Source organism: Corythoichthys intestinalis, chromosome 15 (assembly GCF_030265065.1).
Source record: "Corythoichthys intestinalis isolate RoL2023-P3 chromosome 15, ASM3026506v1, whole genome shotgun sequence".
Lineage (NCBI taxonomy): Eukaryota > Metazoa > Chordata > Actinopteri > Syngnathiformes > Syngnathidae > Corythoichthys > Corythoichthys intestinalis.
In genome coordinates this window covers 29,150,319-29,177,563 of record NC_080409.1, presented here as the reverse complement: position 1 = coordinate 29,177,563, position 27,245 = coordinate 29,150,319, and the positions used below count along the sequence as shown (strand labels likewise).

Below are 27,245 nucleotides of genomic sequence, written 5' to 3'. Positions count from 1 at the left end.
CACTGGAGTCGCTTATAAGGTTAAAAATTATTGACAGATGTTTGATCTTGCCACAGATGCTTGCAAACCGAAGCTTCAAAGTGCCGCATGCGTCAATCATCGTTAAACTTGTTTAACAGTTGCTGTGGCAGCTCATTTGGTGAAAGTGAGCAGCTTGAGCGGATTTGAGAGGATGCATTTAATAAAAACAAGCATTTTTCTATTTTATTCTTGTTTTAAAATAATTTGGTGAGACAGTAGCATGTTTAAAACTTATCAAAAGTGCTTAAAAACCAATTATTAAAAAAAAAAAAAAAAAAATATATATATATATATATATATATATATATATATATATATATATACATATAGCGGAAAACACTGACAACACTGAAAAAGCAGTTTCTGCTCTTGCACTACTCTTTAAAAGAAACTGCTGTATTTTAAGCCAAAACAACAGACGTAGCACAACCGCTTTTGTTTCAACTCAGCCATAATACGAAGGTAATTAATTATATTTATTATTCAAAATGTCTGTCATCTTTAGAATCATTAATTGATGTCTAGTATTTCGCTTAAAATAAATAAATAAATAAACTTTATAAAAATTATTCACCTGCATGTTTTAAAATTTTAAACAAATGACGTCACAATGAAAAAAATGGCGTCTGTAAAAAAGTCACGGGTATCTTCCTCATCCCTTCTTTCCTCTGATATGATAGATGATAAACGATCCAAACAAAGAAAAATTGAAAACAAACGTTTAAAAGGGTAAGTATATGAAAAAGAACATCTGAACCACACCTTGAGGGCCGCGATTTTTGCATCGCGACCCTTATTATATATTACCATGTTTCACCCATAAAATCCCAAAGAAATCCAGCTGTGGCCATTCACAGCTGTGTCTTGACACTTGGTGATACATTCTACATGGAGTTTTAGAATCTAAACAAGGTAAGTACGCGATAATATCTCGTTAAAGTCATGGCGTCTGTTATTCTGCGCTCGCGTGCTCTCACCTCCAGATAGGGTTTTGCTGTTTAAAAACATTTAAAAAAAAAAAAGCCCTCCTGTTTTAAAATTTTCTTCACCAAGAAAATTGAGATTTTAAGCTTTCCAATGATGTATCACACATGTATATCGGACAGTTAGGATGCAGACTGACTAACTACACGTACAATAAGCAAATGTTACGCATTGTGTTACATTTTCATCTCATCAAACGAAAACTGGCAATCGTCTCGTTATGTTATGGTCATCTAATATACGTTTTTAGCTTGTCATCTTTACGTCATCTTCAAGAAAAAAATGTTGTTCAACGAAATATATTGTCATCGTTAACGAAAACAACACTGCGTGACATATTGACTGTAACCCTTTTGCCCGAAATGTCTTGTTATTAATAGTGATGCACGATAATAGATTTAAACTTAATACATACAAACTGATGTGATCGGCATGTTTTTCACGAAGAATGGTTGTTGTATAATGCAGGAATGCAGAAAAGTAGCGGGGCTCCAGATGCTGTAAAAGCAGCCAAAACCTTATCGTCCCCGTCCTCCATGACGTCTGGTCACGGAAGGCTATAAACTGCATTATTTTTTCATCCGGGGCTTTGGCTCTCGGGTCACTTCGGTCTCCTCCCGCAAAATGAGCACCCATGCCAGGCCTCAGTCTGGCCGTGGTGCTTAAGGAGTTGAAATGGAGATGAGTGGGGGCGGCGCTGCCCGAGACAGAGCCGAAGGCTGGTTGTCAAAAGCGTCTCAAGCCCCGTAGCTTTTCCATTTGTTTATCTATTAGCTTTAGCTTTTGCGCTAGCGGCAGCCTCTTATTCGTTCCACAAATCTTTGTAAAGCAGCTTTAAATGGCTGATCAATTTAGTGGTGTTGAATGAGGACGCTTTCTTTCCGCCTCGTGGAACTTCTGTAGTACATGTTTTGCAGATGCCGAGAGCATTATTTGTTTCACACACGTAAAAGTAAACGCAAAGTTGTGACAGAGCCGCCAAGATATCAAGCATTTCGTGTGACGTCACTCATACGACAGGGGCTTCAGAGGGAGGAAGCGTTGAGGCGTCGGTGCAGAATTGGACAAAGCTGCGCACATTTGAAAGCTAAATCAAGTATATAATTATCGGATTGCATTATCGGTTGATTTTTTAAAATCTGGATTATCTGTGTGGCGTCATAATTGTCATTATCGGCCGATAATTATTGGTAACCGACATTATTGTGTATCTTTAGTTATTAGTATACACACGCAGACAAATCAAACACAGAATTTGAAAATCTTCACATTGGTTGGGGGTTTGACAAACCTACGGTCTTAATGCCCAAAATTTGCGTTTACATAGAAAAATGTCATCTTTTAGAAAAATACCCTACTATGTGTGGACAATGCCTTAATGGGGCCGCAGCTTCTCCTGTCTCAGCCATTATTCAAAGTTTGTGAACTCGCTCTGCACTGGAATGCAAATTGAGTGCCGACGTTCTTCGGAATGCCAATGATGAGGCGCCCGCCAACTTTTCATCTGTCTTGTTTGCTTCCTTGCGTCTGATTAACCTAGAGTTGCTTCAACAAGGAAGGCCTTGAAAAACGGCACGGACACGCCGGCAAATTCACTTATCGCTGGACGCACAAGCAGACAGACACATACTAACATATACCCATGCAGAGTCGCACAAAAACAGACAACATGTGCACAGAAGTACATGCACAGAGGCAAATACACAAACAGACACACACACGTAACGCTGACACTCTTTTAAATAATATCACGGTAATCATTATTGTATTTTTTTGTATTGCTGCATTTTTTTAATAAATACCATTTTGAAAAAATGCATAAGCACCCCTCCTTACAAAAAAGTCAAAAAATGACTTTCCCCAAAAGCCTACTTTTTTTGCATATTTGGGCTGTGCCGAGAGTCCTGACGGGTTTTTGGAACGTTTCCCGGCGCTCCCTGGCCCAATAGTGTTTTTTGACCGTTTTTGAAATTTTGAAAAAATGCGTAACCACTCCCCCTTACAAAAAAAGTCAAGAATTGACTTTCCGCAAAAGTCCATTTTTTTGCATATTTGGGCTGTGCCTAGAGTCCTGACAGGTTTTTGGTTTGTTTCCTGGCAATCAGTGGCCCAAAAGGGTTTTTTTGACCATTTTTGAAATTTGAAAAAATACGTAAGCACCCCCCACCCTTACATAAAAGTCAAAAATTGACTTTCCCCAAAAGTCCACTTTTTTTTGCATATTTGGGCTGTGCCGAGAGTCCTGACGTGTTTTTGGTACGTTTCCCGATGCTCCCTTGTCCAAAAGTGTTTTTTGACCGTTTTTGAAATTTTGAAAAAATGCGTAACCACCCCCCTTACAAAAAAGTTAAAAATTGACTTTCCCCAAAAGTCCTTTGCATATTTGGGATGTGCCGAGAGTCCTGACGTGTTTTTGGTAAGTTTCCCGACGCTCCCTGGCCCAAAAGTTTTTTTTGACCGTTTTTGAGATTTTGAAAAAATGCGTAACCACCCCCCCTTACAAAAAAGTCAAAAATTCACTTTCCGCAAATGTCCACTTTTTTTGCATATTTGGTCTGTGCCGAGAGTCCTGACGTGTTTTTGGAAGGTTTCCCGGCGCTCCCTGGCCCAAAAGTGTTTTTTGATGTTTTTTGAAATTTTGAAAAAATGCGTGAGCACCCCCTCTTACAAAAAAGTCAAAAATTGGCTTTCCCCATAAGTCCACTTTTTTTGCATATTTGGGCTGTGCCGAGAGTCCTGACGGGCTTTTGTTTTGTTTCCTGGCACTCAGTGGCCCAAAAGGGTTTTTTGACCGTTTTTGAAATTTTGAAAAAATGTGTAACCACCCCCCCTTACAAAAAGTCAAAATTTGAGTATTTGGGCTGTGCCGATAGTCCTGACGGGTTTTTGGAAACTTTCCTGGCGCTCGGGGGCCCAAAAGTGTTTTTTGACCGTTTTTGAAATTTTGAAAAAATGCGTAAGCACCCCCCTTACAAAAAAGTCAAAAATTGACTTTCCCCAAAAGTCCACTTTTTTTGCGTATTTGGGCTGTGCCGAGAGTCCTGACGGGTTTTTTGAACGTTTCCCGGCGCTCCCTGGCCCAAAAGTGTTTTTTGACCGTTTTTGAAATTTTGAAAAAATGCGTAAGCACCCCCCTTACAAAAAAGTCAAAAATTGACTTTCTCCGAAAGTCCACTTTTTTCGGGTATTTGGGCTGCGCAGAGAGTCCTGACGGGTTTTTGGAACGGTTCCCTGCGCTCCCTGGCCCAATAGTGTTTTTTGACCGTTTTTGAAATTTTGAAAAAATGCGTTACCACCCCCCTTTACAAAAAAGTCAAAAACTGACTTTCCCCAAAAGTCCACTTTTTTTTGGAAAATTTGGGCTGTGCTGAGAGTCCTGACGTGTTTTTAGAACGTTTCCCGTCACTCCCTGGCCCAAAAGTGTTTTTTGACCGTTTTTGAAATTAAAGAAAAAAAGTGTAAGAACCCCCCTTACAAAAAAGTAAAAAACATTCCAAAAACCCGTAAGTTCAATAAGTTCCTTGTAAGGGTTAAAAAAACAAAACAAAACAAAACAAAACAAAACAAAACAAAATAAAACAAAACAAAACAAAACAAAACAGAATTTATGCATGCAGGGGTAAAAGTCACTTGCTGTAGTATTTCATAGTGGCGTTAAAGTTTCCCAAGCTTTGGGACACCCGAAAAGGGTCTTTTAAAGATTTCCTTTATAAACCTAAATAATATTTGAAAGAGCTGTAGTTCACGAATGAGATTACACACGCCACATTTGGAAAGAATGTGGGGCGGGTGACATTACTCAACACAGACGCACGTGGATGCACACATTATTTTTCTTGCTTGCATACCAAAATTTGCCATTGAAAGACAAGGCATGTTTTAATGCTACGGTACTACCAGGGTACTGAACTCAGAATCGAAAGCAGGGATGCTTTGATCTGCTGGTGGTAAATGGTGTCAGTAAAGTCCGGTGGTTCATTTCCTGTTTATTTTGGTGCATTTATGGATCACTTCCTATTATAGTCTGGGGTATTTATGGGTCACTTTCTGTTGATTTTGGGTCATTTTCAGATTTTTTGGGCATTCCCGGGTCACTTCCCGCTGATTTTAAGGCACTTCCAAGTCACTTCCTGTGCATTTTGGGTTACATCCTGTTGATTTTGAGGGGATTAAAGTAGTGTTGCACTGATACCATTTTTTGGCCCCGATATCAATACCTGGCTGTGCAGTATTGGCCGATTCCAGTGGAAGTTTTTATTGCATACCTGGTATGGGTGACAATAGTTAAATACACTCAAAGGCCAAAACAGTGCTAAATTCGTGAAATTAAAACATGTACAATATAATACCAGACCAACAGTAAGAAAGTAAAAATACAATGAATGAACTGAATAAACTTCCTGAGTTTTGGTTCTCAAAGGCCAAACAGTGCAACTTTCATGAAATTATAAGTAATAATGAGGCCTGCAAGCAGGACTGAACAGGACCTCGGAGTTTGGCGCAACTCTGACGTCACGCAAACTCGGACGGCACGCAGGTAAGGGTAGTGACAGATCGTCACCCTCTAATCATCTCATGAGAACCTAACATGCTCAAAACTTGCCTCTTTTTTGAGATTAGAAATATATTGACACAAGTAAGAGAAAAAAAAACAATTGGAGACAGTACTACAAAAAAGAAGTTGCTACTGAGCTTTGCAGCCAGGCCCTTATTCAAAACCAAAATTAATCTTTTAATTGGGCAAATTCGACCAAGTGTGCCAAATTCCTTGGCTCTATAAGCTGGCTGAGTCCCTGAATCTACTTCCTTTTAATGAGGAACAAAGGGTCGTCACGGCAACAAAGAGACATGTGGATATGGGGCTTAAAATGTAGTATTACAAAAGCTCTTGAAACTACAATGACCACCAGAAAAGAACTGGATATTTACAATTAAAATATGTGACTTTCTGTTACCACTAGTTGGCTCTGTTCGGTTGATGCAAATGACCCCTACAGGAACCTTCAGGGTACGACTCTCACCAAGCACGGGAAGTTTGTTGCAGATTTGTTTTTGATCTGCCAAGTTATGACTGTTCAAAATTTGTGGCGAGACAAAATGGCGACGGTCATTTTCACTTTCCTGTTTGGACCGCTCTGTTGCAAAGAAACTAGGGCTGTCAAACGATTAAAATTTTTAATCGAGTTAATTACAGCTTAAAAATTAATTAATCGTGATTAATCGCAATTAATCGCAATTCAAACCATCTATAAAATATGCCATATTTTTCTGTAAATTATTGTTGGAATGGAAAGATAAGACAAGATGGATATATACATTCAACATACGGTACATAAGGACTGTATTTGTTTATTATAATAATAAAACAACAAGATGGCATTAACATTATTAACATTCTGTTAAAGTGATCCATGGATAAAATGTTACATTAAAACGCCTCTTAATGTTTTCATTTTAATAAAATTTGTAAAATTTTCAATCAAAAAATAAACTAGTAGCCCTATTCTGTCCTCAATGTGTGTAAGTACACAAATTGACAGATAGCGAACATAAGTTCCAAAAAGAAATCAGACGGTGTGGCAAAGTTGCATGGGCTTTACTGAAGTCATCTCTTTTTGACAGGAGCACGTTTCTTGTATTTTTGTAAAACTGAAAATAACAAGGCAATGTGTCAATAACTTGCATAAATCACAAAATAACATAAAATGTACACACACATGTCCATTTGAGCAGTAGCACTAGCCAATTAGCTCACAAGCATCTAACAATGTAACTGCATTTCACCATATATGTGAACAAATTCAAATACACATCATCAATAACTATCTAATGCTCATGAATATAAACAAAGGAGGAATATAACTCACAAGTGATGCATGTATTAGACACAAACAGTGTGATGGGGCTATGAGAACTGCCACTGAATACTGGATGCGGACGTTAGCTGGTCTGAATAGCACTGTCTATTAGTGTGAGTTCACGTCGACATATAATTACGTCAGAAAAGCGCTCCGAAACCCAAATAATCCGCTGCACTGAATCGCCAGCAGAGGGCGACATTACGCCAAATAACATATGCAAGTCACACCTAAGCGCCAGCAGAGGGCGGAAAAACTCCATAAAACACAATTAACAAGTTGGCCTTTCACTGTACTGACATTTAAATCTGTCTGAGCGGGCATAGTGCGTTAATTGCGTCAAATATTTTAACGGGATTAATTAAAAAAATTAATTAACGCCCGTTAACGCGATAATTTTGACAGCCCTAAAAGAAACCTCAATATTTTTCATCAGGCACCTGAACACATGTCTTAAGGCTCCCCTGATAGAGGTTTGCGGTCAATTGTTGTCTCATAAAAAAGGGCGTTTCCTTTTCCCACTAGTGGGCGCCAGGCCTAATGGGTAATATTTCAATACAGTCATGTTCAGGCTGGGATTCCACTCATACATGCCATATATGAAAAAGACTGCACCTTGTATCAGGGAGTTATCAGTCATTTACTGAATTTGGCGTGCTGCTAAAAAAAAAAGACCGACTTTGGCAACCCGCCCAGGTCAGGCGCGTGAATGAAAACTCACCATTTTGATAACTTAAGATTTCATATGTCTCATGAACAGTCTCATCAATTTTGAGGCGTAGCCAACTAACTCCTTAGGCGCCAGGGTCTCAAATGTGCACCCTGTGAATCGGTAAAAAATTCACATTCAATCCAAAATACCAGTTTTCCTGTTCAGTTTGAAATATGGGTGCGAGAGACTTTTTGGAGTGGTTCTGCACAATGTACCGACTCCCCAAATTTCATCGCTCTATGTTGAAAAACCTAATAGGAGAGGCCTTTTTGAAAAATTCAAGGGGGCGCCACTAAGCCATTTTCTCGCATTTTTCGCAACGTTGCAAAATTATTGAAATTTATGCAAAGCCGCATGTATGTAAATTTTGGTGAGTTTTCGAGCTTGTTCAGGCCTCCAATTTGGCCATTTTCACTTGCTTTGACAAAAAAAAAATCCTTTGCATTCCAATAGGGCTCTGGCGCCAGTTGGTGCTCAGGCCCTTATAAATGACCACAGCATGCTGTCTCTCTATTAGCCTCCCTCTCTGTGCACCAGCAGCAACACACACTTAGCCAATTAGCTTACTTCTACAGCACTTTTATAGTGCCTACCCACGTACCACGTGCTCGCTGTATGGTTCCGCCCACTTGTCCGTCATTTTGACTCTGTATTAGCATTGTTTTCAATTGATGGCGGAATTTAAAATGCATTTCATGGAAGACCCGGTGCTTTCTGATGCCGCAAACTCACTGGATCTGTTGCATAAAAGGCGTTATGTGGAAAAGCTTCGTTCTATACAGTCGCCAGATCCATATTTGATGCCTAGATCGATGATTTTTGACCGGCTGCCTTCACCGTCTCTGCCTGACCCTGATATTTACAACTATCTTGTCCACACAAAATCAGCCTATTCTCACGAAAGTTTGAAAAACTTTAAGAGCTTGGAGGCTTATAAATGCTACGTTGCTGGTTGGGTGAAACAGGTCCTCGTACACGAAAATTCGGCAGGAATCTTGTGCTCGGAAGGTGAGTTACGAAATTTTCAATTCAAAATCTTTTGGTCTTGCTAACAGCCACTGTCAAGTCTAATGTATTTCATGTCATTTGTCAATGGAGCTAGGGCTTTTAATGTTTATATGGTTTAGCGATAGCACTCACTACATACATACGTGTATGTTGTCGGCGATTAGCCTAGCAATTATCTAAATTGTGGTTGTCAGCCCCGTAGACGAGGCCAGTTTCTTTCACTTGGTACCAGCTAAATATTATTAAAAAAATAACGATGATGGAAGAAAGGGAAGTCACAAACATCTTGAATTTGAAACTATGTCGTACTACGTCGTATGTTGTCGGCGATTAGCCTAGCAATGATCTTAGTTGTGGTTATTTGTCAGCCCCGTAGACGAGGCCAGTTTCTTTCACTTGGTACATGCTAAATATTATTCAAAAAATAACGATGGTGGAAGAAAGGGAAGTCGCAAACATCTTGAATTTGAAACTATGTCATACTACGTCGTATGTTGTCGGCGATTAGCCTAGCAATGATCTTAATTGTGGTTGTCAGGCCAAAACCCTCTAAATATATATTAAATGCATCTTACCGGATATAAAATGACTACTACATAGTCTGTGGTGATTTTTTGGTGTCCAGTTTTCACGTCGAATTGCAGCCGTCCATTTCGCTCTCCTCTTTGGATCCCTCGGAATACGGTAAAACTTCAAGTCTCTCCTTCCATCTTCTCTGTTAGTGCAACCAACAGCCACTCACGCCTTCACCATTTTGATTATTAATGTTAAGGAGCAGAAAAACACGCCGTAAATAGGAGAAATGTACGTAGCCGTAACAGGTTAACACTATGTTTTGACGGACAAGTGGGCGGAACCATACAGCGAGCACGTGGTACGTGGGTAAATGGTAAATGGTGTTATACTTATATAGCGCTTTTCCACCTTTCAAGGAGGCTCTATAGGCTTGCCACCAGTCTTTTGAAATAAGGAATCATTCTGACTTGGGAATTAAAAGTTGTTTTCCGTATTGAACCAATACGGAGAATATATAAATGGATACATTTCTATGCATTTTAGGAGTTTTGGGGATTCCCCGTTGTCAAGTTCAAAATTAGATCCTTAGGTAGACATTGTAAAATTGCCCAAAAATAAGGAGAGAAGACACTCAGTTTTCTTGGCCAAGGAGGTCAAACATGTGACTCATTAGCCACCAAGATTGATCTAAAGGACAAAAAACCCTCCTTGGTATTTTATTTAGGGGTTTTCCCTAAACAAGATTGGGAGCCGCCCTCAGGGGAGGGGGAGAGCAAGCTGGCGACACCCATGTGGTTTTTTATTGGATATGTGTGTGCATGTAGGTGGAATTAAGTGATACACGTGTGTGGAGCAAGAGCTTATGTAAACAATCAAAACAATCATATAAACAGTCAAAGTAATATATAACCCGTCAAAATAATGTGGACACTTTTAGTTATGCAACGTTAAACAATCAGCAAAATAGTCCAAACACTTCCAGCTGTGCACCGCTGTGGCCCTGGAAGTTGTCCTCGGATGGAAAATCGTCCTCGAAGGGCTAGGCGAAAGTCCAAACCCCAGGTGCTGAGGATGCCTGGAAGGTCTAGTTACGCAATGACGTGGCCATGAAGCCACTCCGACCCTCTTCTACACTTTGTAACACTTAAGCATTATACTACAATCTGGTATAGCAAGCAATAATCATTTACTGGTTATATAAGTAAAGAGAAATATGGCAATATGTATTATTTTATGGTATATATGAGCATAAGCAAATCTAGAAGTAAGAAGAATATGGCAATATGTATTATTTATGGTATATATGAGCATAAGCAAATATTCAATAAGCAAACATTTAATAAATCAAACCCCGATAATTATCTCAACACCCGTTTTTTCGTCGCCTGTACAGCTTTGGGCGGGAGAGGGGCGTCCTTTATTTCTATTTCTGAAAAAATGGCAACCCTACTTTGGAAACAGACCTCAAATTACTGCAGCATTTCTTTCATTAAAAGACAATAAAAGTAGACGAAGTGAACTGACCAAGGAGTGTTACTCCGGTCCAGCCCCATGTTTGTTCATATTTTTCGTCTTCAAATGTTTTATCAGGTTCAAGGTATTGAAACTGGCCAATTTAACTCCACCTCTTGAAATTTCGAGGCTGCAAATGTTGCATGCAGCCATTGATTGTAATCGACGGAATTTCTATGCTGAAATATTTCCAGACAGTCGCCATTTCTCCTGGTTTGTTTTTCCTCCATATGAAAAAGCTGCCCCGGCATTGGTTAAGAGCAGCTATTGGCCCGCTCTCATTGGTCTGAAGCAGGCCGATAGCGATAGCTGCTTGGCATGCAAAGTGATCACGTGTCATCACACAACACAGAGACAGAGTGTAGTGAGCGTCAGGAGGAAAAAAATCTGCGGTCAAGTGTTATAATACTGGAACGGTAAATGATATCGGTGCCCTGTTTGTTAGTACACGCCAATACCGATACCATCATTTCGTGCCGGATCGGCCCCCCCGCCGATACTGTTATCGGTATCTGTGCATCAGTAATTTAAAGGTCACTCCCTACAGATTTTGAGTCACTTCCTATTAAATTGGTCTTGACGAGTCACTCCCTGTAGATTTTGGGTCACTTCCTGATGATTTTGAGCACTCTCAGGTCACTTACTATTATTTTGGGGGCATTTAGAGCTCATTTCCTGTTAATTTTGGGTCATTTCCTGAGCAACGGGGCATTTCCGGGTCACTTTCTGCAGCTTTTGCATCACTTCCTGTTCATTTTGAGGCAATTCTGAGTCACTTCCTGTTGATTTAAGGTCATTTTCTATTGATTTTGGGGCAATTCTGAGTCACTTCCTGTTGCTTTTGTTTTTTTTTGTCATTTTTTGTTGTTGTTTTTGGTTTTAAAAAAATGACCGCCAAACGTTTTTTAGAGATATTTTTTTTGCAAGTACGAGTTTAAAATCAAATGGAGTGAATGAAGACTTTTGTGGGCATTGAATACCATTAGGAGATGAACGATTTTTGATAAATTTTGGAGGAATTGTACATTTTTGCCAAACACTGATAATTTTCTTTCAGCTGTTTTTTTTTTTTTTTTTTTTTTTTTTTTTTTTACATATATGGATAATTTGGATCTAACCAAAAGTGTAGGACAAGTAACAATTTCAAAATTTGGAATCTGGGAAGGAATAGAACTTACTTTTGTGAAAAAAAAAAAAAAAAATTGCCGCAACAATAAACAAAAGCGAGCCCGTGTTGCGTAAAGTTTTGGAATGTTTTGAAATTGGAACGGTGTGAATTGATCAAAGCCAAATGTGTATGGGGAAAAAATATGACTTTATATATGGGGAGCTTGGCTTTGCAAAAGTATCCCCACAATTCCCCACGCCAGCATCCACGTTTAGATACATACATATTAGATGCAGACAAAACAACACACATCCACCCATCCCATCAGCGGCAGAGCCATAAACTGAATGTCCTTGTCCGATGAGAGCGATCAATGAGCAAGGAGGAGAAGGAGGAGGAGGAAGAGAAGGGCTAAGAAGAAGAACGAAGGGAGGGGGCGACGGCGGATGCGACTCCTCCCCTAACCAAGTTATCCATCCGTGCGGTGCAGGAGGTCTGCCGTGTTTACGGGGCAAGGCGGTTTCTGCTGGCCAGCCAGTGCTCTCTCTTGCATCGGGACTTTGTCGTCTCCACCGCCACAACCGCCATCATGTGCGACTGTTTCCACCTGGCTTTCCCTAACTGGCACGGCGCACCCTCTGGCACAGGTGAATATTTATTCTAATATGGTCTGTTGACGGCAATAGACCTCCAAAAAGGGTGGCTGTCAATGAATGATGATGCAGGGAAATGATTGACGATGATAGATGTCCAGTCTGTTTGGACCCGAAGATTGGAGGATCGCTGTCAGCCCTCCAAGTCGAAATGGATTGGACGTCTGTGGCCGTCAATGGCTTCCATTGAGTTGTCTCACATCAATTTCAAACTTTAACTCAAGGCAAGATGCCTATCATGTCTGTTTTGGTGCTTTTCTCAACAAATGAAATGTTTTCATTTTACTTGTCTAATGGATTGTTTCTTTTCATTTTAGCAGAAAATTTAATGGAAAATTATTATTATTGTTTTTTTTACAAGCATTGCTTCACCAAATTCCTTACAATGTTGTTTTGGGTTGACATCATACTTACGTATAAGGCTACTTGTTGGTCATTTTGCGTCAGAGCATTTCAATAAACAACATTATAGTCAATGAAGAGTCTATTTTGAAATAGCTATAAATTGTGCTTGGCTTTTCATAAATGTCAGAGATGCAGTAAATTAACTGAATACTTAAAAATAATACGATATATTTTTTTCAACATCCATCCTGAATATCATCCACGTTTAGTTTGTTATAAACTAAACCATTTGAAAATCTCTCAAGATTAAGCCAAGTTAAGAGCATTTTAATGGAGAAAATCACTCAATTTAGGTCCGCTGCAACAGAGCCCACCTAAGAAGTCAACTGCTTTAAGAAGGCTGTCGAGTCTATCTTTTCGCATCTACCTCTCTATCGTGTGATATCTATGGGAGTGTGTACTTTTAAATAGCTATGGATTGATCCAATTTTTAATCGATTTTCAAATGGCTTGGTTTGTAATAAAGTGCATTAAATTTACAGTGCACTTATGTATATTTCTTAACATCCAACCCTAATCATACCCAAGTTAATAGTTTGTTAGAAGCTAACTGTTCGTCATCGGTCAAAGATTCAGCGAGTTAATAGTACGCTGCAGTAGAGGTTGACAGAGAAGTCCCCCAACACAAAATGGCCACCAGTTATGTACGGCTCCACCTTTAGACATCTACCCTTACATATAGTATGTGATATATAGGAGTTGGACACCCGTGCATGCTGTCCATCGCTTGTTTGTTATTGGCAGGCAACCCGTCAATGGTTTTTCTATATCTGTCATAGTACAAAGTGTACTGTCCCACCCCAATCTAATAAAGGGTCCACTCAATGTTTTTTTTTTCTTTGGCTAAATGGACTAGATGGAATTCAAAGATTGATAGAAAATCTGCAGCAAAGTTGCCAGTTCGCCTCATTTGAATTGATCAACAAGCATTTATTTTCAGTAAACTAGACAAAATTAAAACGTGTCCTTGTTGCTGTATTCCATGATTTCGGTAGTGAGTTTGACAGGTTTGCGGGCGGCTTAGGAAAAAGGATGGATGTTTGGGCTGAGCAACATGCTGACTCAGTGGCAGAGTGTGCGACGTGCGTGTGTTTGTGATTGTGGGAGAGGTGCTGATGCCGACCTGCAGTGAGCAGAGGGCCGGCTGGGTGTGTCGTCTGCAGCGATGTCATCATCAGTGGCTGCTGCTGCAAAGATGTGCTTCCTTCCTGTGACAGCCACGGGACACCACGGTTGTTTTCTATAGGACAGTTATTTTAATAGTCGATTATTCAATGATTAGTTTTGCCACCAGTCGACTCTTGTAAAAATTATATCATTTAATGTTGTCTTACTTTTGGCCTAAAATTTTATTAGCTGTCAATGCTGTGAATATTATTGAACTAGGTTTCCAAAAGGATAAGCTTTCATCAAACACTAAACACATTAGAAAATTAAATTAAAAACAGAATATTTTTTCCCTTTCCAGATCAGCAATCCCCAGATGATGAAGTTGACCTTGAGACCCCTGCTCTAAATGTCCAAATGTGACAATGAATTATGTTTTGTTGTAATGTTTATTGTCTCCTTTCCCCAAAATTAGTCATTAAAATGCACAAAGTCTGTTATCGGCATAATAATAGTTGGTTTCAATAATGAATTGTCAGAAGCTTCATATCATATTTGTTGAGTTGCTTTTTGCAAAATGCCAGTTGTTCCTGATTGTAGTCAATTGTGCAGTTTTTTCATAGCATCTCAGTGTTTTTTCAAGCAGTAAAATAGTTTAATTGACACTGGAATGAACTAAGAGAGTCAGCAGTGAAAAATCATGTGCCACAGCAGCATGATATCCAAACCATTTTCATTGTTGACATATACATCCTTTTTTTCTGAGCCTGTAACGGTTCAATATTCATTCATTCATTCATTTTCCATGCCGCTTATTCCTCACGAGGGTCGCGGAGGTGCTGGAGCCTATCCCAGCTAACTTCGGGCAGTAGGCAGGGGACACCCTGAATTGGTTGCCAGCCAATCGCAGGGCCGGTTCAATATTCTCTTATCCATTTTTTGATTAGTACTTATTTAGTTGTTGAGCAAAAAAAAAAAAAAAGGATAAAAAGTGTAAATGTTTTCTTTTAAAAGGAAACATTGAAATATTCTTTAATTATTTCCATTCTTATTTATTTGTAAAAAACAAATTTTTAAATAAAAAATAGAAATATTTATCTTTTATTTATGTTTCAATATTTATTTCTTTTTTTAATAATATTTATTTCATAAATCTTTTTAAAAAATGAAACAAAAAATAATAAAAAGGCATTTAAATATTCTTATTAAAAAAAATAATTTGATTTTTAATATTTTATTAAAAAAATGAAAATTAAAGAAAAGGGGAAAAAAACCTGTAAAAATAAACTGCAAATATTTTTTTTATTATATTTTATTTATTTAAATGAAAAGGAAACATTTGAATATTTATATTTTACTATTATAAATGTATCAATTTTTATTAACATTTTTGTCAATCAAAAACAAAACGTTAGCATAGTAAATCGTTTTTTGTTGTTGTTTTTTTAAAAATAAAAAATGACACAAAAACATTTTTAAAATGTTCTTATAAAAAAGAAAACAAAATGTTGGGGGCAGTCAATATTCTCCGACCCTCCCAGTCAAAGTAGATTGGACTTCCATTGCTGTCAGTGGCAACCAAATGAGTTAAGAAAATTTCCAAAAACACATGAAACGTTGCAGAGGTGGTGTATAAAATGTTTGATTCCTCTGCTGATCTATATGGCATACCAACACGAAGTTTTACAGAATTTTATTTTTCAGCAATTAAACCTACGACTCTTAAAAAAAAACAATCAAAGCAGAAGTAACAACATTTACCAAATATTTTGTTTTTGTCTTGGTGATGGGGTCAAATTGCAATGAAAGTTGATGACTTAAAGATTATGCTGAGTAATTAGCTCCAATTTCTTGTCCAGTGGATGAGAAAACAGCATATAAAGAGCACGAGGTCCTAATCTAATTGTTTCCTTGATGAAATCTGATTATATTACGCTCAACTGTGGTAAAAGCAGCTTGTGTGCGAGCACAAGCAGCCAGCTGTGTGACTTTTCTGTAACTTTGGTCCAGTTACGCCACACAATTAGCCGGGAAACAATCTCCTAACCTTTTTATGGTTTGTTTTTGCAAGACATTATGATTAGCATCGAAAGAAACAAAAACCAAAAGGTGGAAGAGGAGCCACGCCCGTGTCTAAGGCTGCAGCAGAGCAGAGCAGCCGCTGCATACTGACAAAATGCTGCTTCAATTTATGTCTGGGTGATAATCGCACATACTGTAGCTTCATGAATAAAATACCCGATTAACACATTAGCTGCCATTGACGGTGAGAGACATCCAATCCATTTGGACTGGGATAGGCTGCCAGCCGTCCCAGTCGGAATGGATTGGATGCCTATCACTCTTAATGGCCACAAAAAAAGATTAAGATTTAGAGAATGAGTCCAGTTTTTACTCAATCTTATTTTCGCTTTGAAGAAAAATAGATAAATGAATAAAAAAAACAAAATTATTATAAATTATTATAAATTTCTGCAGTTTTTATTTTTAAAAAAATATACAATATTTATAAAATAATAAATATATATACAAATAGCTGCATCTCTCAAGTGCCTACCCACCTTTAAAAGTTAAATGAACAAAACATTGAATCTTTTTGTTAGTTTTGTATTTGTGAAAACGTAGACTAATATTGACATAACCATGTGGCAGTTCTCTAGAACATTGGTCCCCAACCTTTTTATCTACGCGGACTAGTCAATACATGATCATTTTTCTTGCGGCAGGAGGGTGGCTCAAAGCAATTCACGTCAGCAAAGGGAAGTGATAACGTAGTTTCAACCAGGACACGAAGAGCGGCGACTCAAGCAAGCCTATTTACTGTCGTATAGTCCGAAGAACGAATGCATTTATTTTTCATAGTTAAAAAAACTGCAACATTTCTTATTTCAAGGAGGAGGGGAAGATTATAACAGCTGTTTCGAGTCAGGGGCAGAATATACACTGCTAGCCAAAAGTATTGGCACTCCTGCAATTCTGTCAGATTAGGCTCAATTTCTCCCAGAAAATGATTGCAATTACAAATGCTTTGGTAGTAATACCTTCATTTATTTTAATTGCAATGAAAAAACACAAAAGAGAGTAAAAAAAAAAATCATTATCATTATCATTTTACACAAAACTCCAAAAATGGGCCGAACAAAAGTATTGGCACCCTCAGCCTAATTCTTGTTAGCACAACATTTAGACATCCTACCATAGAGTCCCTTTTCATTCAGACGCCGACGGATAGTACGGGTTGACACTGTAGTACCTTCGGACTGCAGGACAGCTTGAACTTGTTAGGATGTTAGTCGAGGTTCTTTATCCACCATATGCACAGTCTTTTGTTGAAATCTGTCGTCAATTTTTCTTTTCCGTCCACACCCAGGGAGGTTAGCCACAGTGCCATGGGCATTACACTTATTGATGACACTGCACGAGGTAGACACAGGAACATTCAGGTCTTTGGAGATGGACTTGTAGCTTTGAGATTGCCCATGCTTCCACACAATTTTGCTTGTCAAGTCCTCAAACAGTTCTTTGGTCTTCTTTCTTTTCTCCATGCTCAATGTGGTACGCATGAGGACACAGGACAGAGGTTGAGTCAACTTTAATCCATTTTAACTAGCTGCGAGTGTGATTTAGCTATTGCCACCACCTGTTATGTGCCACAAGTATGAAACAGGTGTTGCTAATTACACAAATTAGAGAAGCATCACATGATTTTTCAAAGGGTGCCAATACTTTTGTCTGGCCCATTTTTTGAGTTTTGTGTGAAATGATAATGATTTTTTTCCCATTCTCTTTTGTGTTTTTCATTGCGAGCAAAATAAACGAAGATATTACTACCAAAGCATTTGTAATTGCAATCATTTTCTGGGAGAAATTGAGCATTATCTGACAAAATTGCAGGGTGCCAATACTTTTGGCCAGCAGTGTAGAACGCGTTCAGAGTTCGCTACAAAATGCTCACTGCTGCCGGAAACGCACCCTCTTATGAGGTTTTAGAATTGGCACCTTTCAAACTCAATTTCTCGAGCCTCCGTCGTTGTACAACCAATGCCAGACCGAAATTTACCACCGAATAGTGTGAACTCTTGTGATGATGTATTCAAAACACGCTTTCTCGCTAACACGACTAGCTCACCAGCCAACATGTCAGCGGTTTGGAAGCAGTTTTGAGGTATCAAAGAAATATATTACCGTAATTTTCGGACTATAACGCACACCTGACCATAAGCCACCACCCACCAAATTTCACACGAAAACGACATTTGTTCATAGATAAGCCACAGCTGTCCTCACTGTATTATGGGATATTTACACCAAAAGATATTAACCGGTAGCACTTTATTTGACGGTGACGGTTCTTTTCTCCACGCACAATGTGGTACACACAAGGACACAGGACAGAGGTTTAGTCAACTTTAATCCATTTTGACTTGCTGCAAGTGTGATTTAGTTATTGCCACCACCTATTATGTGCCACAGGTAAGTAATAGTTGCTGATAATTACACAAATTAGAGAAGCGTCACATGATTTTTTAAAGGGTGCCAATACTTTTGTCTGGCCCATTTTTGGAGTTTTGTGTAAAAAGATTATGATTTTTTTTTTCCATTCTCTTTTGTGTTTTTCCATTGCAAGCAAATTAAATGAAGATATTACTACCAAAGCATATGTAATAGCAATCATTTTCTAGGAGAAATTGAGCATTATCTGACAGAATTGCAGGGGTGCCAAGACTTTTGGCCAGCAGTGCATGGGGGAATGGCGGTCAGTGTTGTTAATAATGGCATTAGAGTATAATGGTATTTCTAACAGCGTTTTTTAAAAATGTATTTATTTTATTAGTGCATAATCTAATCAATTACTTTTCCCATGTTTGTAATGCCATTACTGTTACTGAGGATGTGAAGGGGCGTATTACTACAATTTGGTTGAATGACGCGTGAGCTGTCGACAATTGCAGGGTTTCCCCTAGGATTTTTGAAGCTGTGGTGGTGGGCTGCATCGGAGTCAGACAGCCTCACCGTGTTGTGCCACGGCGAAATTGCGTCATATCATGACAAATGAGATATTTTTTCCCCCCACATTTTTTCCCAAGAAGAACCATACCAAAGATCTATTTGAAATATTTCATTAGCCAGGCTAATGTCGTAGCTCTCAACTAAGGTACATGTACGTAAAATGCGTAGCTGATTACAGCTAAGTTCATTCATTCATTCATTTTCCATGCCGCTTATTCCTCACGAGGGACGCGGAGGTGCTGGAGCCTATCCCAGCTAACTTCGGGCAGTAGGCAGGGGACACCCTGAATTGGTTGCCAGCCAATCGCAGGATTACAGCTAAGTTACCCTTCTTAATAGTACAACTTTTTTTGTTGTAGGAATAGTATGACTTACATGTCGTAGTCCTTCTTTTTCCTTTTATTTGGCCCCAATTTGGAATGAGCTCGACGACAAGCAGAAAGTGTTGGAATCCATCTCCACCTTAAAACGATGCTAAAAAGCATTCTGATCAGTAAAATAAAAATTCCAACATAATTGGTTATAAATTCTCCTCTTCTAGGGCATTATTTCTTTCTTTTTGTGTATGTGTGTGTGTATTTAGAGTTTAATGTTATTGTTTGTCAGTAAGTTATTGTATGAGGATACTATAATATGGGACAATTCACCCTTTCGGCTCGTTTTATCAGTTTTCTTATGGTTGTCTTAATGTATGCAGGCTCCTGGCTATAAGCTTTGAGGAGATTCTTAAGGAGACCTGACTCACGCATGATCCTAGTTCAGCATTATGACATGGTGTACACTTTGCGAATACGAATGTGTGTGTAAATAAATTAAAATTAATACGTGCTACATTACCACAACAATAATAGTCCATCTGTTAACGGACCCATTTCAAGGAGTAAAGGGAAACTTTGAAAGCCGTGTAAAGAGTTTTACTAGTTTCGGTGAGAAGGTGAATAGTTTTTTTTGTTTTGTTTTGTTTTGTTTTTCGTGAACTACATTTCCACAAAAACACACGTCGAGGTACCATTTTGCTTAGCAAGGAGAGGTATGCGAGTCATTTTTCGAGTGTCCCAAAACTCGTGAGACTTGGAGGGGGGAAAGAGCATTTATCGAGGTTTCGTCAGCCGTGATTGCATATATCCTGCATACAGCCTGATAGCACAGATATAAGTAAGCCTGCCCCTCTGCTATTGGTTGCGCTGTTGACGTTAACGTGGCGGAGCTCTGGGCCCTGCCTCTTGGCGCTAATTCATTCAAACTTGCACATACGTCCAAGACGGCCGTCCACCACTCACTTTCGCCGAAAAGTCAGATCCAAAAAACTGTAACGACCCGGATGGGGGGAAGGAGGAGAGGAGTCGGTATTAGCTTACCCAATGGCAATAATTATAAAGAAAAACAATAACAAAATAACTGCGGGCTGCCGCCACATGCGACCGCTATCTCTCGCTATCTCACCCGTTCTCCCATTCTTCCTACTCGCTTGCCTCTACGTCACAGCTCCAAAGCCTCTTAAGGGGGCCATGCTTAGTTACGGACATTGCAATACACAATGAATAGGTTGCCAGTGAACCCTTCACACAAGGCTGCCGCTAGTTTAAAACGGCCTTAAAAAAAACAACAACAAAAAACATCTCATTTGCAAGGCGTGCTAGCTTTTATTTTGGTGTGGCGGTGCGCCACAATCTGTTATGTGTCGGGGAAACCCTTAATTGATTTTGTCACACATTAGCTGCCCTCTGCCTGGAGAGAGCAGAACGGGATGGGGAGGAGGGAAGGGGGTGGTGATGCAATTGCAAACGCAATGACCATTGTCTAGGTGAGCGGATCATGCCCTGCTTCACTGCACTCTCTAGCAAAAACAAGACAGCAATAATGGCGATGGGCCAGGAAATTTTAAAGGTAGTGTTCACAAACTTGAATTATTTTTAATATTATTATAATATTTAAGGATAGTGTTCTGCTTATTGTGCAATAGGCCTAACATACAGTTTCAGAGATTTACACAGGTTAATGGTCAGTTTACATTTGTGTATTGTGAATGTTAATCGTCAAACTTTGATTCATGTAGGCAACACTATTGCAAATGTTAATATTGTGGTCTTCTTGACCCAAAATAAGATGTCCATATATGTGGATGCCATTTCTTTATGAGGTTAAGATTTTTTTTTAATTACGAAAAATAGCCACTTTCCCTATAAACGGTTAAAATTGTAAAAAAATACATGACATACATGACATGTATTTGCATGTGCAGGTAGCACATGGCAAATATTTGGGAAAGGAGTTCCTCTTGTGTGCTGCCAGTGGCTGGACATGAATTCGCATAAATGCACATAAAGCTCATGGCACACAGTGACAGAATGGACTGGCACTTTGTTTTAGTGGTGTGAAAACTTGACATGTGTGATGATGATTGTCGCCTTGACGCAACCCATGCCCTCTTGCCTCTATCCTTAATCCATCTAATCCCTTTTAAAATGACATCCTGGAACAACAGTCTTTGCAGGACGAATACATGAGGGACGTTTTCCAATCAAAACCTTTAACAAAAACAATAGAGCCAGAGCTCAGTTTTTATACATCTGTAGGCCTTTCACATACAGTACAACTGAACTTGTCTTTAAAACTGACTGACTGGATTAAAAATAAAATCTCAAATCCTAAAATTATATTTACCATTTTCTTTTCTTCTCCTTACTTTTTTAGGAGACAATTATAACAAAGACAGAGAAAGTGCAAAACAAGTTTAACCTTTTTATCGGACACTCATTGAACTCATTGACTGCCATTGGCAGCACGAGACGTCTATGACAGCCATCGTTCAATTAAAGTTCAGTTAACATATTTCCCCATTTCTTGTCTTTTATTTGTTAAAAAAATAAAAATGAAAGATAAAAATGAAAATCAAATCAACAAATAAAAAGAAAATACTTATTTCTTCTTTTTCAAAAAAAAAAAAAAATTAAAAACATATTTACTTTTCCCTGCCCTTTTTCATAAATTTTATTTATTTTTTTTTAAATGGGAAAAAAAGGAGAAAATTTTGCAACTAAGAGGCTCAATAAAAGAGGATTTGAACAATTTTTATATATAAAATATCTCAAAAAGATTTATTGATTAGCAATATAGATGCTGATTCATTCATAATCGATTGGTTAATTAATCATGGCAGGAGTTTCACTGCGATTGACGATCGCTACCGACCCTCCAAGTCCAAACGGATTGGACGTCCAAGGGAGTCAATGGCAGCCAATGAGTTAAATATTCATATGACTAGGCCGACGTAATGGAAACCATAGATTCTTTCATCCGAATCTGACCAAAATGAAAGTTATCGAAGTAATTGCACTTTTGGATCATCAAGCTTGCTAACTGACAGACTGACACTGACAAAAACACATTTTGACATTCATATAGTATTTTGAGCTCTTAGTTTGAATCATCATTAGTCAGAATGACATAATGACACATGTCCACACCTAAGGTGAGTTTGTGTACTCCTGCCCTCTTTATCCATGTCGAGCTGCAAAGAAAAAGCAAACATTTGAGTTGCTTATTGTCTTTGGAAGCACCTCAAGCCATTTCCAGGATTTGCAGCAGGTAGGCGAACTGCATGTTTAAATCTCTGTTATTCAGACCTCTTCTTTCATTTAAAGATTATATCGTGACTGTTGGCAACATTCCATTTGGACAAAAAAATGATTGTGGACCAGTGTGTTTATTTTGTTGTTGATAAATTTTCTTCTAATCACTAAGTGGAATGTAATTTGATGTTTTTTTCCCTCAACACTCACAAACCAGCGTTTCTTAAGACTAACGCACTTAAGAAGCAGTCAGATCTCACATGACAAATGTTAACACAGTGCATAGAGTCTCTATGGTAGTTTGTAAACAACATGCAGTAAATACTGTACAGTACAGGATCAGTACACCGAATACAATTTTAAAATTAATGCAATTTAGCCATCATATTTCAGTAAAATAATAAACAAGTGCACCAGTATGTATAAAGTATATTATTTAATTAGATTTTATTAGACTGCTGTTAACTAAACTAGGGATGTACCGACAGTAAAGGTCTTGGCCGAAACCGATTATTGGAAACAATAGCCCTAAAACTAAAAAGCGAAAAGGCCGGAAAATACACATCCATACAGTAAAAAAAATAATTATTTGAACACCCTGCTATTTTGCAAGTTCTCCCACTTAGAAATAATAGAGGAGTCTGAAAGTTTCATCTTGGGTGCATGTCCACTGTGAGAGATAATCTAAAAAGAACAATCCAGAAATCACAATGCATGATTTTTTAAACAATTTATTTGTGTGATACAGCTGCAAATAAGTGTTTGAACACCTGTCTATCAGCTAGAATTCTGACTGAAAGACCTGTTAGTCCGTTTATTAAAAGTCCACCTCCACTCCATGTATTATCCTGAATCAGGTGCACTTGTTTGAGGTCGATGGCAACATTAAGACACCTGTCCACCCCATACAATCAGTAAGACTCAAACTTACATGGTCAAGACCAAAGAGCTGTCCAAAGACAACAGAGACAAAATTGTTCACCTTCACAAGGCTGGAAAGGGCTACGGAGCAATTGCCAAGCAGCTTGGTGAAAAAAGGTCCACTGTTGGAGCAATCATTAGAAAATGGAAGAAGCTAAACATTACGTTGAATCTCAATCGGAGTGGAGCTGCATTTAAGATATCACCTCGTGGGGTCTCAATTATCCTAAGAAACATGAGGAATCAGCCCAGAACTACACGAGAGGAGTTGGTCAATGACCTGAAAGGAGCTGGAACCACCGTTTCCAAGGTTACTGTTGGTAATACATTAGACGTCATGGTTTAAAATCATGCATGACACGAAAGGTACCCATATTTAAACTAGCACATGTCAAGGCCTGTCTTAAGTTGGCCTATGACCATTTGGATGATGTACAGGAGTTATGAGAGCAAGTTTTGTGATCAGATGAGAGTAAAATACAACTTTTTGGTCATAATTCCACTAAACGTGTTTGGAGGAAGAACAATGATGAGTACTATCTCAAGAACACCGCACCTACTGTGAAGCATGGGGGTGGTAGCATCATGCTTTGGGGGTGCTTTTCTGCACATGGGACAGGATGAGTGCACTTTATTAAAGAGAGGATAACTGGGGCCCTGTATTGTGAGATTTCGGAGAACAAGCTCCTTCCTTCAGTCAGAGCATTAAAGATGGGTCGTGGCTGGGTCTTCCAACATGACAATGACCCGAAGCATACAGCCAGGAAAACCAAAGAGTGGTTCTGTAAGAAGCATAACAAGGTTTTAGCATGGCCTAGCCGGTCTCCAGACCCAAACCCAATTGAAAACCTTTGGCGAGAGCTTAAACTCCGTGTTTATCAGTGACAGCCCAGAAACCTGACTGACGGGTGGGCCAAGATCCCTCCTGCAGTGTGAGCAAACCTAGTGAAAAACTACAGGAAATGTTTGACCTCTGTAATTGCAAACAAAGGCTACTGCACCAAATATTAACATTTGTTTTTCTCAGGTGTTCAAATACTTATTTTCAGCTGTATCACAAATAAATCGTTAGAAAATTACATACATTGGGATTTCTGGATTTCTTTTTAGATTATCTCTCGCACAGTGGACATGCACCTAAGATGAAACTTTCAGACTCCTCCAATGATTTCTAAGTGGGAGAACTTGCAAAATAGCAGGGTGTTCAAATATTTATTTTCTTCACTGTATAATTCATTTTTTATTTAATTATTTTCCGATTAATGCCATTTGTCTTGGCACTGGTTGTACAACCCCGGAGGTTCAAGAAATTGAGTTTTATAGGTGCCGATTCTGAAACCCCATGGGAAGGTGCGTTGCATTTTGTAGCAAACTCTGAATGCCTCCTATAGCAGAGGTGCTGGCGTCATCATAGCATTCTGTTCGGTGGACGTAGACACACACATCACGGCCAATGAAACCTTGACAAATTGCGCTTTCGTGGAAGTTTGGGAGACTCGAAAAATGGGTGTCACGCCTCCAGTTGCTAAGCTAAATGAGATCTCGATCTACGTTTTTGTGGAACTGTAGTTCACCACAAAAATAAAGAACTATTCCCTTCTCGACGAAACTAGTAAAGCTCTTTACAAGGCTATTGCAATCTCTCGTACTCCTTAAAGACTCAGTGTTTTCTTGTCCAACAAGTGGAATAATTCGAGAGCCAGGCAAGTGGGCCGAGTCGACGAATCCGAGCGAAGTCGCTCCTGGCTGGTTTAAACGGCGACTAACAGAGGGGTTGTGGAAGTCGCGGGAAAAAAATGTGACAAAAAGAGGAAGTGGTCGTGCTATAAACTTATTGTATTAAACCACAGAAAATGCACATGTATGCATTGAAATACTACTTTATTTGTATGCTATTCGCTCGATCAAACTCCAAACTACTCACGCACGGGCTCATATGCACTGTACTCGATGTGAAGCTGGACATCAATGGAAAGCAACTTCAGAACGCACGCGTGGCAGCGATGAAGCAAATTTATTTTATTTTCGGTCGAAAGTGTTCAGCGCCGAATTTTCGGCCACATCTTTAAACTAAACCTCCAGACATATTTGCAAAGGCTAAAGTATATTACATTAATTCAAGAATACAATTGATCCTTGGATACTAACGAGTGCCAGTTTTGACGAAAAGTTCCCAAGTTGACCGAAAGATTCCGGAAATGCACGTGGCCATACCCATGCTCCATCAATATTTTTTTTTCAGTGATAGATGAGGACCTAATGATGGTGAAAATTTATATGCCGTACAGTTGTCAAAAAGCAATGATGTCGCCATGTAGTCCAAATTCGAACCAGGCTTCAAACAGTATAATTTTAATGGTAAAATCAGGCAGTTTACAAATGGGTGTCAATATAAACTGCTCTGTATTGTAACCGGAGGAGACCAGACATAGTGACCAAACAAAATGCTGAAATGTTCACTCAAATGACCTGCATAAGTAAAATCTGAGGACAGGTGATCAGGGCTACTGACACTAACAACAAGCAAGCAGATGCATTTGTAGTCAGAGTTTCCCTTTTTAGAAATGTGCCTCATGTATGGATCAATAGAGAGGATCACTTAACAGAACATGGAGAAGGCCCCCGGGGGAAATTTTTGCCAGGAAGAAGAACTCTACAAAGTCTCAACACAGCAGACTTCAGGCTGAGAAGAGGCAACAATTGAGATAATACAATGTTTGTGGTAACATTGTGCGTTTCTTTTCGCAGGAGCTGGTCGCAGGCTGAGAGCGCCAGACCTCGGCTCGGAGGACCACTCGGTGAGTCTCAATAAACTGGACATTTTACCAGGGTAATGATGAAAAGAAAAGACTAGGCCTGAGCGATAAATCTACTAGTATTTTATGAATAATTTGATTTTTTTTTTTTACGGCAAATGATAAAAAATATATATAATTAGGTTTTTTTGTTGTTGTTGTTTTTTTCCATGAAGGAACAAGTTATTTGATAGATTATTACATGAATTAGTTGTGTAGTTATCACTTTGTAGTAGGGGTTCTGCGTAAATAGAAATAGCGGAAAATACTTAATTTAACATTACTTTTGTTCTACATTTCACTTTTTTAAACCCATAATAGAGCAAGTGACCAGTTTTGGTAGTTAAAAACCACAAAACCTATTAACTCCATAAAGACACACATGAACATGATATTTTGAGTAATGAAGGCCAAAATATTAACATTTGAGGCCTATATTACCCAAAAAGTTATGTCTATACATGTAAAGTATATACAGTGGGGAGAACAAGTATTTGATACACTACCAATTGGAAAACCCATTGGCAGTGTATCAAATTTGGATATCAAATACTTGTTCTCCCCACTGTATGAGTTAATTAAATTTTGTCAAAAGAAAATACAATTAAAATTAATAATAATTTAAAAAAAAACAAAAAAAAAAAAAAACTGGCATATACTCTGGTTATGGCCTCCGAAAAAACCAAAGCTTTTTTTGTTTGTTTGCTTAATTTCATAGTATTGAACTCATCCCTTGCTACTGACAAGGATAAATGTCCAATTCATTAAAGTTGGGAGGCTTGGCTGTGAATACTCACGTTTCAATGCCATTGGTGGTGCTCGATATCCAATCCCTATGGACAATGAATTTAATGAGTGTCATACAAAGGGGTTACAAAACCTCAGGGCAATAGAATAAAAGCAAGGCCTACCGGTTGTGCTGTCCACAGGCATGTGAGGAGACGTCCCATTTCACCGAGGGCGAAAGGCCACGCCCTCAGGGTTCGTCTCCTGTCGAAGAACACCCAGAGACGGAGAAATATAGCGACAGTGACAAGGAGGTAAAGATCCAGACGGAACACAC

General features: G+C 38.8%; 1 protein-coding gene across 1 annotated transcript in view; it reads left to right on the top strand.

The window, feature by feature from the left end:
* The first annotated feature begins 12,229 nt into the window (after positions 1–12,229).
* LOC130931125 (neuroblast differentiation-associated protein AHNAK-like) overlaps positions 12,230–27,245 on the top strand; it is a 36,098-nt gene continuing 21,082 nt past the window's right edge. Inside the window, exons 1-3 of the mRNA XM_057859641.1 lie at positions 12,230–12,366; positions 26,136–26,185; positions 27,112–27,222. Coding sequence (XP_057715624.1) covers positions 12,309–12,366; positions 26,136–26,185; positions 27,112–27,222 — 219 coding nt within the window. The 5' untranslated portion in view covers positions 12,230–12,308. The remainder of the gene's footprint in view (positions 12,367–26,135; positions 26,186–27,111; positions 27,223–27,245) is intronic.